General features: G+C 45.8%; 1 protein-coding gene across 8 annotated transcripts in view; it reads right to left on the minus strand.

The window, feature by feature from the left end:
• Positions 1 to 17,579, minus strand: part of puf (ubiquitinyl hydrolase 1 puf) — an 89,832-nt gene that overhangs the window by 24,994 nt on the left and 47,259 nt on the right. For 5 of the 8 annotated variants that reach the window (XM_077666133.1, XM_077666131.1, XM_077666132.1 and 2 more), the window contains exons 36-55: positions 17,071 to 17,250; positions 16,143 to 16,332; positions 14,977 to 15,140; positions 13,984 to 14,049; positions 13,578 to 13,724; positions 13,072 to 13,206; positions 12,539 to 12,633; positions 10,952 to 11,121; positions 10,537 to 10,690; positions 9,693 to 9,771; positions 9,482 to 9,535; positions 7,695 to 7,850; positions 7,494 to 7,558; positions 6,031 to 6,154; positions 5,407 to 5,472; positions 5,193 to 5,273; positions 3,884 to 3,966; positions 3,537 to 3,618; positions 2,735 to 2,893; positions 485 to 673 (exon numbers count right to left, since the gene is read on the minus strand). In XM_077666133.1, the coding sequence (XP_077522259.1) occupies positions 485 to 673; positions 2,735 to 2,893; positions 3,537 to 3,618; positions 3,884 to 3,966; positions 5,193 to 5,273; positions 5,407 to 5,472; positions 6,031 to 6,154; positions 7,494 to 7,558; positions 7,695 to 7,850; positions 9,482 to 9,535; positions 9,693 to 9,771; positions 10,537 to 10,690; positions 10,952 to 11,121; positions 12,539 to 12,633; positions 13,072 to 13,206; positions 13,578 to 13,724; positions 13,984 to 14,049; positions 14,977 to 15,140; positions 16,143 to 16,332; positions 17,071 to 17,250 (2,439 nt within the window). Of the gene's footprint in view, positions 1 to 484; positions 674 to 2,734; positions 2,894 to 3,536; positions 3,619 to 3,883; positions 3,967 to 5,192; positions 5,274 to 5,406; positions 5,473 to 6,030; positions 6,155 to 7,493; positions 7,559 to 7,694; positions 7,851 to 9,481; positions 9,536 to 9,692; positions 9,772 to 10,536; positions 10,691 to 10,951; positions 11,122 to 12,538; positions 12,634 to 13,071; positions 13,207 to 13,577; positions 13,725 to 13,983; positions 14,050 to 14,976; positions 15,141 to 16,097; positions 16,333 to 17,070; positions 17,251 to 17,579 lie in introns of all 8 variants that reach the window. The other 3 variants (XM_077666128.1, XM_077666126.1, XM_077666127.1) reach the window with 1 other exon arrangement.

A 17,579-nucleotide genomic window follows, 5' to 3' on the forward strand; every position in this document is an offset into this window, starting at 1 on the left:
GACAATTTTTTAATTCTAACTGGTTCCTTGAAAGAACTGCAACAGCTACACTCATCAGCAGCAGCAGGTTTTGTGTATTGCCTTTGGCCACCAGGGCACTCCGTGTTGCTGCAACACTTTCACTGTCTTGAAATCTGGGCATAAAATATAAACACCTGTACAAAAAGCAAAGCCAGACACACCTTTCGTATTTAAAAAAAAAATGTTTTCATGCTGTATCTATTTTTTTTATTGCTTTTACTTTTTGACGTTGGGTGGCACTGCGATCACAGGTTCTCGAAGGCCACTCCTTTGGGCTCCAAAGGTCTCTGATGGGCGCCTTCACCTCCGAGGCCCTTAGCGGCAAAGGCGCAACATTTGTGCCGTGTAGCTGCACTCCTTACGCCTTTGGATATAAGGACCTGATTCTCAAAGGCCTTTGCGGTGCCCGTGTGACAAGGGTATAAGAGACGCGAAACAAGCACAAGCACACGGGTTCACATACCTTTCCCCCCGTCAGGGCGTTGTAGTCACCCTGGGACAGCTGCAGCCGGTGGTCCTCGGCACGCGATTTCTCCACCAGGAGGTGCACCAGGCTCACCATCTTGTCCAGTGAGGCTGGCCGGCACTTCGACACTGGTGCCCCTCCCTCCTCCTCTTCCTCCTCATCCTCTTCCTCGGACACCATCTCCACCTGGCCCCGGAGACGTAAGAATGGGGACAACTAAATCCCAAAGAAAAACTTTGAGCACCTTAAGTTCCTCCTCAGTATAACAAGACCCGTGCATTCACACTAAATTTCAAGTACAGCATAGACTGCTTATAACGCATACCGCGGGAGTCGGGAAAATCCGCATTATGAACAGTACTGCACTGTAACCAAGACATAGCTTCTCCATACATTTGCATTTTAAGAGCGGCCAGCCTACCTTTCAAAGTGCACCTGACAACGCATCAGACGCACAACACTGCAATCACAAGCAACAAAGAAGTTTATTTGATCTTTTTGTCAAAGTGTTGTAATGAATGAAAGAACGATGTTATTTTAGTCTGGCGCTGCGACTGAACTGCATTGCTAAAGGCTTCATCTTGAAAAACAGTGAGGCACTTGAGCGCTTGGTTGCTGAGGTTTCTCCGAGCGTAGTGGAGGCGCAGTTTGTTGCAACCGTCGAGCACGTCTTTGCATGAAACTTGTACTGCACTCTCACTCGCTTCGTCAGGCTCATCCTCGGACAGAGGCTCATCGCAACCGCGCACCGCTGCCACGATGTCTTCATGTAGACAGCTACTTCACACACAACGGCGTTGGAGTTGGCGATGACGACGAGCTTATCTCGTGGCCGTCCTTAAAACGCTGAATACAACCAATCAATGGGTTGAAATCATCATGCCCCAAAATGTTTGCAAGGCACCTGGCCTTCTCTTGCAATATCGAGCCACTTACAGGAACGCTCTGGGCCCGGACTTCGCGAAACCATGCAAACAAAGCAGCGACATCTTCGTACTTCAACACACGAATCCGCTTCCTTGAAAGCAAAGCTGAGTCTTCCTATAGCTGTTGTCGCAACTTGTCGCTGTTCTTCCAAATGGCGGACACAGTAGTGTCGGCGACACCGTACTTTTTTGCCACCGCAGCCTTTCTCAAACCACTCTTGACGTGCCTCACAATGCTCTGCTTGGTTTCGAGAGCTTGCCGTTTCCCTGGCTTTCGGAGGAGCAGATGCCATTGGAACTGAGGACAGCCGAGGCTGGTAGACTTGCTCACGTTGTTAGCTGACTTGTCTATGTTGTCAACTTTTCACTACACGCGACGACACATATCGCGCTCATGAGCTCAGGCGTAACAAGACGCTGCCGCACGCGTACGTGGTACGAGCAATGCTTGCAGCGTCATGCTATGCGGCTGCGGCCGCCACTCCAGCATGCTTGTCTGGCCGTGCAATCACGTGCTTCCCAGTTTTGTCTAATCAGCGTGTCCAACGGAGGCGCATCGGAGAGTGAGAAGAAAAACGCCTGCTTTGGGACTTTTTTTTTTCTATCCTCTCCCGACTTCAGCCTTGCGTTGAACCACACTGACAACACTCCCGTGCCCAGCCTATTGCCCCCTTCTTGCGCAATCTGGGAAACACGCTCCTCGCGCCTGCCGGTGCCCACGGGCCCACGCCGGTACGCAGGCCACCAGGCTTTCAAGAAACCACACTATATGCGGTCTTCAGTTACGCACTGCCGTGTATTAAGCGGTACGGCAATACATTGAACTCTATGGAACAGCGAAGTGGTTGCCACAAAAAGCCGCGTACGATGCGGTCCCGCATTATAAGCGGTTACGTTATAAATGGCCTGAGCTGTACTACTGGAATGTATATATACTGGGCCCCAAAAGCCTTGGGAAAAGTGGTGCTGCGAAAGAAGTTTCCTTAAGCCTCCACATGCCGACTGGAACAGAAAACATGCCCTGGTGCGGTTGTGTGATCGCTCTCAATTCCAACTACAAGCAACAGGGTGCAAATAAGTTAATTGTTTTCACAAAACCCACGCTTTAAAAAAGTTCCAATTTGTCTGTGCATTCACTGAAAATAATAGTAACGCAACTGAAATATTCAGCGAAGTTAACATGGTTCAGTCTTTTAGTTTAGACATTAAAATATGCCAAACTTCACTGCACAGTGCAAACCACACATGTAGTATTCCTCTGGCAGCATTCATTGCACCTGGCAAGTGTACAAGTGAGTGGGTGAGAGATAAGACTGCTCACATAGTCCAGCTTGTGGCCCAGGTAGAAGGAGACGATGGTGGAGATGGCCTCGATGGAGAGCAAGAACTGGCACTCCTCCTCGCCCATCTTGGCAAACTCGAGCAGGAAGGCAAAGTACTCAGTCAGGTGCCGCAGGTGCTGCTTGGCCCCATGTTCAATCTGCAGATGGATTAGATTAGATTTAGGATTAGAGGACGATTAGGGCTAGATTAGATTCAACTGGATGACAAAGCCGTGCAGGTCAGAGAGCGCCTTACAGAGGGGACAAGAAGCGGAGGTCTTACTGAAAAATTTGTAACAAATTTGTAACTGGCATATTTCTAACAAATATCGTGTATTTTTACTTTCCTCGTCTTCCTTTTTGTTCATGTTTTGCTAAGCTCCTGATGCTGGGCTTGGTTGTAAACCTCGGCAGTGCATGCCTCTATTTCATCTAGACTGGCAAACTAGTTTAATGCTTTTCACCTTTCCATCACTTTCACCGTTCGTGTGTTCCACTTGCTACTCCAAGGTAAACCAAAGGAAATTAGGCCTTTGAATAAGGATGTGGCCGAGATGAAGCCTCTCACTTTGGTCAATACAAGTCTTACTGATGGCCACAAGGCAGTCTGGGACCTACCATGGGTCTCAATTCACACTGCACCTAGCAAATCACATTTCCAAGTTGTCTAAAACTGATGCCAATCGACCAGTGGAATGAAGGAGTCATAAACCTAGCACCAAACAGTGCACAGGCACTATGCACAAATGAACGTCAGCTAAGCACGTTGACAAGCAGTGCAAGCAGGGCAGACCAGCTCACCAGAGCCAGTAACTTTCGCACAAAGCGAGTGACGCAGGAGTACTGGCCGATCTGGCTGATGTCCACGTCAGATGAGTCGTCACTGAAATTGCAAGAAAAATGAAATATCAGTAAATGGCCATCTATTCTTCCGAAATCATTGACCACATTCCAAATAAACAGGGCCGCATTCAGTATTAAAAGATGTAAACAGTACATACATGTGACAATACCAGCAAATAACTGCGTTTAATGCCAAAAAAAAGGAGACACATATGTTGTGTCTGGCTAGATTGCCAAGCAGATCCTTTTATCACAACCAGCAACACAATCACTATAAAAGGCACCGCAAGACAAGAGATTTTTACCTGTCGGGATATGGCTGGAGATAAAGCGAAGAGTGACCAGGCTGCAGCTGGTTTATCACATGGATACAAAGCCGCTGAAACAGCTGCAATAAAGAAAGACACCATGCTCAGACAGAACCTGTGAGAAACGGACACAGACACATGGACAAAAAAATAATAGTCGTAATCACAGAAGCCTAGCTCAAGTCTTCTCCAAATAGTGCATTTCTTGCATAATGAACAGAAACTTAATCCAAAAAAATTTTTGAAAATTTTGAGGAATACATTGCACAAGGTAACATATAAAAAAATTTATATTTTGACAAAGAAAACAACAGGCATATTTATTATGCAAATGTGTCCATTACACAAGTAAATATGGTATACAGTGGATACAGAATCTATCAAACACGAAAGAAATTGTGAAATAGTGCAATACACAAAACATGGCAATAGATATCCTTATCTGCAACCTAAAAGCATGAATACAGTGCACCCACGCTAGCGGTGAACTCTGTGCAGTGACGTACTGCACACTGATGCACTGGCAGCCTGCCACTTGCTGTGTGTCGTTAAGCTCATCTCGCTTCATGCCGAAGATGAAGCAAACGGTGCTCTGGAACTAGCCATCGCCTATAGTAACAGATTTAACCCTGTTACTGGTACAGTAAAAACAGGAAAATCTCTTATTAAAATTAGGGTACAGTTGATTCCTGCAGTGTCTTCAGCAGCTTAGCAAGTGAAGCATGCTACGCAAGAGCCGCCACAAGCCTTTGGTCAGCTGGGTTGCCTCCACCGCATAACAACCGATACGCCTAGCAACAGCTTCCCCACAAGACAGCAGTGTCACGTTACCTAAGTACGCCACAACCACACCCCATGTTCCCATCGTCATGCGGTTTCACGTCGGATATCACTGCTGGCAGATGTCAAGACTTCGCTGCAGAGTCATCTCAGCACATGAGAAGTGATCGCAGGAGTGCCGTTATGAGAAGCGCTTCTTGCAGGGGTACGGCGCGCCATTCGATATATCCACTGTTCTGCTGAATAGAAGCTCGATGAACGTGAACAGCAGTGCCGTACTTTTGCACGATATTTTCAAGAGGATGTTTTGACTGTTCAATATGAACAACTATTCAATTACCCACGTTTGACTGTTTCTGATGAGGGCGAACGCTTGTGCATTGCAAGCCAGACCACTCATTTTGGCAACGGCAGAGGAAGAAATCTAATAACCAAAGATATTCCTCATTTTGGCATGAAAACAGGACGCTAAGTGGCATTTCATAATGATACGCACTGCTTTTGAAGAAGTGAAATATAAGCTTACCTGTCTGACTACTTGATTAGGACACCTGATTAGAATCTGTACAGGCCAGCATTCATCCTCAGCCATATGATCCAAGAACCACTGGAAGCAAATGTGACATCTCTAAGGATCAGTGTCTGCAGAGAATCCGCTTTAGACAGAATACACTGATAATAATTACGTTAGTCCGGTAATAATGAAGCTAATAGTAATGACTACCAAAACAGCATGTTACCTCGCAGGCAGCCTTGCTTGCATTGAACTGCTTCGTCAGAAGTTCAATCCATTGTGCCATAGTTGGCTGAAAAGAAACAACAATGGCAAAAGTCACAAAGGCTCGGGCAGGCAGTTGCGGGTTCGCTTTATTACACCGGACCGTCCAATGACCACAACGGCAGCTGTTAGAGGTGAAAGACTCCTGTTACATAATTACTCAATCTACCACACTGCCAGCTCAATCTGCAATCTGTAGCTTCCACTACAGGAAACTACAGACATCAACCCCAGCTAACATAGTCCAGTACCCCAGGCATACAGATTAACATTTCAACAGAATTAAATTATCAGTCTAAATGCATTTTAGCGCTGCACTAAGCCCACCTATGGGTTGATTACAACGCATTTATTATTTATATTGCGACATCCATGGCACTGCCTTTAAAACATCAATAAGGAACCGCATCCCTGTTACCTCAGTTCACTATTCTAGCAGTTAGTCTGTGAACAAGAAACAACAGACCTAATAAAATTTATATAGCCGCGCTTTTTTCCTCTGCATAGATTAGAAAGACGCAGCTCCCTGGAGACAAATATGCATCACAATAAGATGTGCAAAAAAAATTTAAAAAACTAAACTTGCCTTTTCCTTGGCGTGAATCAGAGTCTCAAGGACAAACGAGGTTCCAAGCTGCGCAGCCAACAGGGTAGCTTCTTCACCACATGACAGTGTTTGGGGAATGGAGCCACACATTTGGTAAAGGAAGCTAAGAAGACAAATAAATAACAGAAGCGATGTTGTTGTCATAGCTCAAAAACATTACTTGTTTTAAGGTCACGTCAGGCATCCATCAATCAACTCTGCTCCGTCAAGTAAACAAATCCAGCACACTATTCACATTCAACAACGTAGCTGCTTGCTTTACTACAAAATGCAGTACAGTGAAAGCTCGTTAATTCACAACTCGTTAATTCGAAATTTTGGATAATTCGAAATAGTCATTGTGGTCCGGTCCGTAGTGCATAGAAGTCTATGCGCGTAACAGCTCGTTAATTCACTCAAAAATTGGTGCCGCCACCCATAATTCGAACTGCGCACCGCCAAGCGCCGCTGTTGAAAACCATCGTTGGAAGCTTTCACAGCAGAACGATAGCTGGCACAACCATCGGGGCGCCGCTAGGGTGCTGGAACAAGTACTAACCAGTCTTTCCTGCCGCGACTGCTTCGAGGAACAACGTTTTAGTGTTTTAGCCCTCGTTTTGCACGCCGCTTGCTGTGAGCTTGTGTTCGCGAGATGTGTTCGCGTGGGAAATACTGCGCCAAGACGGTGAAGGAGAATGTGGCGATTTTACGCGAGGTGGACTAACGGAAGGCCAGCAAAGTGGAAATCGCGAAAAAGCACTGGATTCCACCAAGCACGTTGTCGACCTACGTCCGAAATAGGAAGGCCATCGAGGATGCCTACGAAGCCGAAGATTTCGCCATTGTCGCTGAAATTGTCGGACATTGTCGCTGAAATTGTTGGGGAGCAATCTGTTGTCCCAGAAGAGGCAGAAGACGAGGACGACGACGAGGAGCAAGAGCCCGTGCGCATCCGTCCGCGGCAGAAGTTATGGGAGCGCTGAATGTCTCGCGCCTTTTCTTCAGCTTTGAAGAGGGGGAAGAAGACTCCCTGCGTCGCATTCGCGCGCTAGATGACTGAGTGACTACGGTAGCCCTCAGAGAGAGGAAGCAGAAGATGATAACAGATTGTTTTGCTAAATAAATGTTTTTCGTGCCCTCCAGGCATCAAACGCGTCCATTTTTGCTCACTTTCATTAGTTCGAATTTTGGTTAATTCGAACTGGCCTGGCGGCCCCGTGGAATTCGAATTAACGAGCTTTTACTGTACTACTGCACACGTCTGCCCATAAGTGATGCAGCAGCTTAAGCCACATCATTTTCTAACAGGCTAGCCGATTTCAGTTTTTTTTTTGTCTGTTCGATTCTTATTTTTTCATGCACAGGGCAAATATTTAATAATCATTTTTCACCCTTTGGGCACACGCCAATGTGCAAAAGCGTCCAAGCAAGAAAGCATTCTGCCCATGCAGAAAAGGACTCACTTGAAATAGGTGTGGTCGAATATGCTCTTGTCTTGTAGAAACTGCATGTTGTCCTGCCAGATCCACTGCAAAGCAAAGCACAGCGAAAGGCGTGGCACCGTCCGACTTGCAATACTCACTAGCACAGCAATGACATCGAGGCATGCCAATCAGAGCACATGCTGCGAAAACTGAACTCAAGCAAACAGCAGGAGTCCCCACCTCTGCCAACTCCGATGGTAGTCTCAAAGTCGTCTCCGGCTTTGCTTCCTGCGATGTCTCGGCAGGTTTTTCTGACGCAGTCTGGGCAGCAGACTTTTTATTCTCGGCCTTGTCCGTCAAACACCGCTCATAGAAGAGCATGTACGCGCTATTGGTCTGCAATGTGAATTATAACAGTGTGATTTACACAATATATTACTGCTTATAAGCTGACTCTGAATACAGGCCAACCCAACCAACTTGCAGCCCTCGGTGGAGGAAAAAAAAAAAAAAGAAAGCAGGCTCCAAATATAAGCTGACACACACCAGCTGCCCTGCTGCCGCACCCATTACGTAGTTTCCAGCGGGATGGCATCAAGGCGCACGCGCAACATGTAACGATGCAATTACATGACCAGCACTGACAACCAGATGGAGATCAAAGGCGATAAAATGGCATCCTAACCGGCCTTCCACACTCATTCGTGGCCCAGCTGACTAGGTTGCAAACCAAACTGCCAGTGATCCTGTAGTTTCAGATTCCGGCCCTGCGCAGCCACACATGCTTGGAAGGTTGCCGGAAATTTGCTTTCACACCATCTTCCGGGATAGCGACGGCCAGCGTGTGAGAGCGCAATTTGAGTTTTGTCAGCAGAACCGAATTGCATGAGAATCAATCATTTTCCTTGACACATGAAGCTCCGTACAGTGCAATCCACTTATAACAATACCAGATATAACGATATGTCGCTTATAATGATCAAATTCTTTAGATTTACCAAATGTCCCACTGCCACTATGTAAAAATAAACTATGCATATGATATAATTAACAGTGAAATAACAAATACAAAGATAGAATATTGGCTACCCAGAAGGTATTCATTTGTCGTAAGTGCCACAGACCGACCGGCTCTGAAAAATCTGTGAGCGGGCAATGCATGCGGCCTTATCGAATCAAGCACTAGCATCGTCCCAATTGCTGGAGGGAGGAGGGAAGAGCTTGCTTGGCCGCCACTGCTTTTCTTAGCTCGTTCCTCCATTTCATGCTGTCCTCAGCACAAACCTTGGCAGCCTGGCAAGATTCTGTGCCTCCATGACATAACAGCATGTTTATCTTTTGATGGGAGCTCCAGCAGGGGCAGCTTGCTTGGTGAACTTGGTTAAGCACCAAAACACTGTGCGCCCCTGACACAATGACAGAAGCGCCGGTGGCAGTGGGTACATGCACAGGAGAATGTGTGTGCATTTTTTTTTGTCGGTCCAGATATAACAATAATAGATCGAATTTTCCGGTTCTCTCAATATCGTTAAAAGTGGACTGCACTGCAGATCCTGTCGGAAACGGGCACCGGGCACCGGCATGAGGCCCATATATATACTGGCAGTTTGGTTGAAACTATTAAGACCCCGCAAATAGGTACTCAGCATATAGGTCAACCCACCGCAACCCCTCCCCAATTTTAGACGGTTGTTTTTGTAAACAAAAGTTCACCTTATATGCGGCAATATACGGTAGCTATCACAGCGCCTTCGTTAATCGCAAGCATCTAGAAATGCTTACAAAGGCAAACCCTACTTAGATGAAAAATTCGGCCACCAAGGCAACTGATTCAAAAATGCTTTGCCATCAATGTTCGCCGCAATGATCAATTTCTGAACTTTTTAAACACATTTTGCACTTATGCCTCCCTCATAAAAAAAGTACACTGTAAATCTGTTCCTTTAAAAATTCATCATCTTCAGAAGACAAAACAGTACCACAAAATATTCCTGCGACGAAAAGCAAACACAAACATAGACACAGACCTTTTCAAAGGAAAAATCCATGAACTTGTCGGTGACGGAGTCATAGGTCTTGCTCTGAGAGTAAAAGAGGCATTGATGCATCCATCAGTCAAAGTTTCTCGAAAATGAGCAGCTGAGCGCAACTAAATATAGTATGTGCATTCTTATTATTATTTTGAAATGCTAAAAGCTTGGGCCTTTTCTCTGGCCCTCTCGAAAGTGTGCTGCTCACCGTCATCTCTCCTCCAAAGCATTCGGCCGCAATGTGCGAGGGGTCAAAGGGCTTCACTTCCGCATCGTTGAACAGGAACCTGGAGATGAATGCGTTTGAGAGGGCACAGTGCATAAGTGAAAGGGACAAAAAGCCTAACATGATGACAAAATGAACACACTGCTTTAGTACCATGGAACCAATATGATTCCAATGGTACCAAAAATGGTACAAATAAATGGCACCAATAATTAGTACCCATGCTGACATATGTCGGCGAACTAAAAAAATCTTTTGGACGATCCCTACTTGCCTTCAACTGGACAAAGAGTGCCAGAAAACACATGACAAGCTGCACTCGTCACGAGGCATGAGCAGAAATGACAGTCGGCTTACAATGAGCCTGGCTCATCCAAGTACACTAGGGTTTACATTTCTATAGGGGGCAGGGTTCAGGTTAACGACGTGGTATTCATTAAGAAGTTTTTATTTGTGTCGTTGATGTGTAGCATAGGACTAGCAACATTTATGACTCCAACGTTCATGACAAAGATGACGAAAATTCCCTGTCGTGGATAAAAAAAAATTGTTACAAATTAAGGAGATGCCACCAGAAAAACAAGAGGGGGTGTAGGGGACCAAAACTGGGAACCAATGTGACTTTCCCAAACTAAATTTTCCACTCGGGAAAAGGCTACCACCCATTAAATCCACCCTTGGGTTGTACGTTATGAAGGCAACCACTGTCACAATGCACAAAACATATGGTCACAAGAAAAAAAATAATAGAACAGCGTACACATACCGCTAAGCGTTACAGGCACAAATAAACTACACCACCTGAAGAGCTACTGTTTAAACTCACCACTTGTCCTTGCCCGGGTTTTGCCGTTCTCTAATGAAGCTGTAGTAGTGGCCACCATCTGCCGTGCCCGTGTGAACAGTCACACCAATCAGGTCGTACTCGTAGCTTCCCGCATCTTCCTCCTGTGCTTCTGCCTTCACTTCTCCATTGTTGTCTGTGAGCAAAGGCATACAAACGACAATGTCATTGATTCATGCCAAACAGGGCCTTAAACACTGCATAGTGATGGTGCGCATTAGAGCACACGTAACTTGTAACATCACTGACTTCATGTACAGCATGCTTATGCAACGGCCTTCCCTATACCATTCCATACTAGTAAAGTTAGGTCGTTCACCGAAGTTGCACCCATCTAGACCATGCTCAAATGACCTGCAGAAAAGGCTATCAGCAAAACCACACTTGGGGTACGCACCTTGCCGCGCCTGGCTGGGAAGCAGGTTGCTCTCCATGTAGCTGGACATGTCCAGCCGCAGGGGAAAGGAGAAGTGTGTGTTGACCTTCTCCTTCATCATGGTCACCATGTTGAAGGTGTAGCGCATGGTGTTGAAGCACAGGATGCGTGGAAGCCGCTGTATGCACGCCCTGCACGGGAAAAACCGCAAGAGATGAATGCACAACACCGCAACCAAACAATATACTTCCGAGACAGTCTGAAATATTATGAAGGTGATTAGTAGGTGCTCACTGATAAAAAAAAAAAAAGAGTACAGTAAAATCCAGTTCATAAGACTTTTTTAAAAATGCAGCAGTAAACATATCCAGGAAAACATACCATCCAGACAACCTACTTTTGAAAAATATGCCTGTTGAGTGAGGTACATGTTTGCACAAACACTTTCACTTCATAAAAATCTCGATTAGCATTTCTTGGCACAGTGTCTGAGCAGCTGCTTTCCTAGTGCTCGAAGATTTTAGTTTGCATTTATATTGTCCTGGTGCGGAGCAACCACAGAATATTTCTTTTTTTAAGGAACATTTTTTAGCAAAAGATGCAGTGGATACGTGGGTACCTTGATTTTTTGGAACAAGGTACCCAAAAGACAGCATCGAAAGCAATGAAGTCGGAGAACGTAATATGGTACAAGTGACTGCTGGCATTGGTCTTTGTGGTGCCTGCTCCACAAGCTGTATAGCACTTCTCACTTCACATTACATTACAGTATAAATCTCGATGTTACAAACCTCGTTGAAACAAATTTTGGGATGATGCGAATTCGTCAGATTCCCTGGCCAATGTGCACTGTGTACAATGTGCAGGATTTCAGATGTTCCGAACACTCTCCCGCGCCACTACAGATGATACGAACACGCAAGCCGTGACTGCACCCTCAAGCACTAAGCGCGGCCCACACACGCCGACTCCACGACTGCTCCGCGAGTAGCGAGTTGTGGCCACGCAGCTGTAAATAAATCCCGTCAGTCAAACAGATCTGCGTGAATAACTTTCCCGTGCTTCTGTAACGGATTTTGCCCGTTTCGGATGGTATATTTATTGGCCATTCGAGGTTCGCATCATCAAGATCCTACTGCAACATTTATGAGTCCAACGTTCATGACAAAGATGACAAAAATTCCCTGTCATAAATAAAAAATTGTTACAAATTAAGGAGATGCTGTCAGAAAAACAAGAGGGCGTGTAGGGGACCAAAACTGGGGACAAATAGGGCTTTCCCAAAGTAAATTTCCCACTCGGAAAAAGGCTACCACCCATTAAATCCACCCTTGGGTACGTTCTGAAGGCTCACAATGCACTAAACATATGGTCACAAGAAAAAAAAGTAACAGAACAGGGCACACATACTGCTAAGCATTCAATAATGCAAGGCAATCACCTCAAAGCTTGCTTTGCAGATATTAAATGCAGATCTATTTTTTGCTACAAGTCATTAGAGAATGTGAATGTCCACGACAGTGTCAGCTCCTTGAGTCACAGGCTACAGTATAAGAGAGGGGGAGGGGGAGGGGGGGGGGGGGGGGAAGAAGGGAAAAGGGCACACACCTTTTCTCAGCCCGGACTTTTTTCCCACACTGGGAGCAAGTGTACATGTTGTCTCCCTCCAGAGTGTCCTTCACTGTCAGTTCATTCATGGACTCCTGCAAATAAAAAAAAAAAGATTTTCTGTCTCGATAGTGCCATCAACAGGCAATGCTGCAAAGTACAGAATAGAGCTTCCAGTGGCATGCATAATAGAAAAAAAGAAAGCAGCTTTGTCCTGAACTCGGGTTTTCAAGCAAGGAATGCCAAGGGAGACTGCAGATTTGGTTCATTAGGCCAAACTCCCTTGCCTCTGTCCCGTTCCCTTGTTCATGCAATAACCCAACAGACTAATGATTCTCACTGGCACAAACTAGAGTTGCAAAGCTACAAAAAGACTAGATGGTTGTGTAGAACAAGACGTATGATAGTTTAACACACAACTTAGCCTATCTGATTCTTGAGTCTTTTTTTTCCTGTAGATCTTAGTTCTTGAGCATCAATAAATCATGCATTTTTTCTACACATTCGCAAAGCACCTCCCCAGTATCACTTACGTAAAGATTTCGCATGTCAGCCACTTGGCATCGCAAAGTATAGAATTCTTCCAGTGTTCGACTGATGTGGTTGCAGTCCAGAGACACGACATTGTTGGACAGCACTCCACAGAAAAGGTGCTTCACCAATTCCTTCTGCAAGAAACATGCAACCAATTTAATATCGTGGCGCCAACATTTTGCAAAGCAATTAATTTCCTCAGACTAACAAGCAGCCTATCAATGTTCTTCAAAACTGGTGTAACCAGTTTTAAAAACCGTGAGCAATGCTTAATTTTCATTTAAAACTTTAAATGTCTGACAGATAGTCAGCCAATTGTTTGCATGACCAATCAGGAAGCAATATTTCCTGCATTCTGTGATAACATCTAAACACACCAGCTGTTATACAAAGCATGTAAACAAACCCTTTATAAGAGAGTATGATGGTCAACTTTCCTACCCAACAACATTTATTTGCATTGTAACAAAAAACTTAATAACAGAAGAGGCACACTAGTACAGACCAGTTGTGGAGTCATCTCTTCAAGCTTGCTAATCAGGTCTGTGAAGAACTCCACCATGTCTTTCTGCTCCCCGGTGTTGAGGGGCTGATGGTCCATTGTATAAGCCTTGCAAAAGCTTCGTGGGTTGTAGGCTTTCCGTTCACTTTCCTGCAAGTACACAGAGCACAGGCCTGTCAATACTAGCGCAAACTGCTCACAAATGGTTTTCTACACCAAACACCATTACATCTCTCATGCAGAATGGCTGATTGTCCAGAAGCGATCACAGAGCTGTACGCTGGCATATCCCCCCCCCCCCCCCCTTGCACCTCCCCCCCCACCCCCCGTTCTCCCTTACAGGCAAGGGTTATCTACATCTATACTGCTACTACTTGATAACAGATCGAAATCATGTTTCAGGACTCACCAGGAGATAGGCGAACATTCTCTGCAGTTCTCTTAATGTTTGGCAGTGTTTTCCTTCTGCAATGGTCTGTAAAGAAAGGGAATACACAAGTTAAATCAACGCAACGAGCAAATTGTGTATGCAGTAACGACGCAGCCTTACGAACTGAAAAAAACAAAAGAGTTGAAAGCAACACAATACAGTATGGCCCAGACAAATTCAAGAACGAAAAAAGCAGCAGCAGCTGCAAAAAAGCTGCATGCCAGAGCTGTCCTGAATGTTTTTTATGCATATAAAAAAAGTTACTTTGCATTGTTAGCAATGCATGTTCATTCCAAGACTCCATGTTTTTCACTACATGTCTTGCTGAGACTGGTAAAGACATTCAGAGCTTGTCCAAAATGCTCCCTCTGCCTAAAGTCACTCCTCCTCCATTTTCACACTGCCCAGCAGACAAGCACAAGCGCCACAGCTCTTAAAAGTAAGGTAGTCAGTCGAGCTGAACAAACACTCCAAATGCAAGAGCCATGCCAAATTAGTGAACTACAAGTCAGCCTACTCCTGACTGCACCAGAGTGAAATGGAGTAATACCAGGCTGCAGAAAGGCGGAGCCACCAGAACATGTCAACACAAGTGGCGTCACAAAACGCAGACACTCATTGCAAAGCGGCTCATCTTCCTTCCTTCCACCACCTTTGTCCACGCACTCTCAGTTCCAGATGCACTGGTCGTATCCCATGAGGGAATGCAAGAGCTCCTGGGCACCCTCCCCTGCAGCTCAGAGAAATTACCACTGCCGCCTTACCAAGCGACCAAGCTGGCCAAACAGTGCAGTTAGTCAGCAGAAGAGGAGAGGCAGGCATAGATTTCGTTCGACAGCCCAAAATGCTCCCACTTACCACATTCACATCTAATTTGGTCACACGGTGCCTAACAGCGCTCCCTTCTCTATTTTACTACTGCCACGCACTGCTCAAACACATAAGGCCAGCGCCAAAGACACTTCTCCTCACCTGTGCGGAAAGGATGGATGCGCGTGCCTGCGGCAGCATGAACAGGTGCTGCATGCAGGATGCCAGGTAGCAGGTGGCCCCCAGATTGGTCAGACCCACGTAGCCGCACTCGGAGCGGCCATCTTCGTGCGGCCAGTAGTCCCAGGGGTAGGGGCTGTGCGACTCTGTGTGCCGACACAAGCACACCATTATTACAATGCCATCATCATCATCATCTCATCTAGCAACATGCACAGAGCAGAAGTACACTAGGCTGCGTGATAGCGGAACCACTCGGTGGCAGGAACGACAACAATGAAGACTCGCTTGTCACCATTCTTATGACCCAAACTTTGACTGTGAACACTTTCATAGCATCCTGAAGCTTGTTTAAGCATTTAAAGCACACATGGTATTACATTTTGCCATCATAGCTGGAGCAAAGCACAGCTTAAGAAGCTCTATGGGTCCTGAAATGGTATCCTATCCCTTACAGACACGCATTATGCTCTACTATCAAGAAAAATGTGAAAATCTGAGAGAATATTTGGAGCCCCCTATTACACCAAAACAACAACGATGGGTAAAATACTTTAAGAATTAACACACGGCACACACACTTCCATGCTCGCGGAATTGCAGCCCTAATGTTCAAAAAGACAGTTATGCCCCAATTGACAGTTATGCCCCAATTAATTATTCTTTATCATCTGAAGTTGCTTCCACAATGAGAGCTCAGCTACAGTATCCTTTAGTAAAACATTTCACCACAAGAGAGAAGAAAAAAGTTGCAGCACCAGACAGCCACCGTGACCTCGTGATGCCCACCTTTATTTTTTGTTTTTGGAAAGCGACCCTTTTTTTTCTAGGCACGAAACGGCCGCACCATTCTGTCCAGCAGGGATTCCAGATGTAGCTGTCATCACTGAATTTGTGAAGACAGCGCTAAACGCTTTAAAAAAAAAATTGAGAAGTTTCAGCCACGTTTGTGGACGCGGCGCTACAATTGGTTATGCAACATACCATATTTACTGAGAAGTAATGCAAGGTTATTTTTTTTCTTTGATACCAAAAGTGAGATGTCCCCTTCGTGTTATAAATGAATGCACATTCTTGAAAAATAGGTTGTTTTTTTCTTGTACCGTGCCGGCGAAAGCGACCCTTGCGTATCCTGGTCATTCCCTCACTTGGGCAGTGCTGCTGGAGGAGGCGTGCGTGAATCAGCCGGAAGTTGTCCTCGGAGCCCCGCACCAGCTCCAAGAGCAGGTCATACGCTGCGGCCCGCACGCCAGATGACTTGCACTTCGGAAGCAGGCGTCTCATCCCACCCTGGCTGCTCACATGAAACAGGCAGCCCATTATGCCCAGGGCAAACTCCTGCAGCAAGGGAGCAAGCAAGCGCTGCAGCTGCCAGTAGCGAATGGGCAGCACACTCCTCAGCTCGCGTATAGCTCTCCTCGGCTCTCCAGGTACCCGCTATCTAGACTGCAGGGAGAGCTTATGGGAGCTCCGTATTTCAAGTCTCCCCGGCTCTAATCGCAAGCATTGACAGCTGCTCCCATAGTCCAGTGTTGAACACAATGGCAACCCCTGACATTATTGTGAAGTCTACTGATGAGCTAAAAAGCATCCATTCTTACTTCGCATGCACATGTTTACCTCTGACTCGTGTACCAAATGAATAATGAAAAAAAAAAAGTGCCTTTTCGAACAGCAGAAAACATTTACTAATTGTAACTGAAATTGGCTGGAGCGAAAGTTAACCTGAGTTGCTTCAAATAATCAGCAAGAGCAAAAGGTTGTAAAACTGCTGTTATAAGGAAGCAAATTACTCATTGGCATCCACCCAAACGCACACAACGGCTACAAAGGAAAGCTATACAGCTTCCACAGAAACTTCGTAGTTGAAGAAAAATTCGTCCTGGTCCTGGGCTGCGCCGTTGGCTGTGTTTGGGTGGATGTCAGTGAGTAATTTGCTCCCTTATTACAGATTTACTCCACCTTGGGGGATTCTTCTAAACATCTGACCAAAACTGCCGTTAGTTCAAAGGGGAAAGAAAAATAAAGCTGATAGATGAGGCAGCAAAAGTGATGAGAAATAGGTAAATGGCTTACTTGGCCCTGTTTGCTAAACTTGAATGGAGGGTTGTGCTTGGCTACAGCCGTGGCCAAAGACAGCAGACCGTACAGGCCGTCGTCATCTTGAGAACCCTGCAGTGAGACTTCCCGCACGTCCCTGCTGAAGATGGCTTCAGCCACGCGGGATGCCAGGCTGTCCAAGTCAACAAGAGGTTTCTGTCGAGTAAACGGGGGATGGGCAGCACATGTTACGGTTTCCCTTTTGAGTCCTCACAAAAGCCAAATTCACTGAAAAGGTCGACTTTGGCCACCAACCAACTGAAAATTAACCTTGGCAGTTGTGAGGTACTGCAACAAAGTAGCCTAGTACGTATGTACGTACGTGTGTGTGTGCATGCCACACACACACACAGTGCTAATAGGTAACTAGTACAAGAATCTCGGCGATTACACCATGGCAGATTATCAGAGGCTTCATGTTTTGAACAATCAGCATGGCATGAATAACTAGCCTTGCATGAGCTCTTGAGACATTTTGGAGTTAC

This window comes from Amblyomma americanum, chromosome 5 (genome assembly GCF_052857255.1).
Source record: "Amblyomma americanum isolate KBUSLIRL-KWMA chromosome 5, ASM5285725v1, whole genome shotgun sequence".
Classification (NCBI taxonomy): Eukaryota; Metazoa; Arthropoda; class Arachnida; order Ixodida; family Ixodidae; genus Amblyomma; species Amblyomma americanum.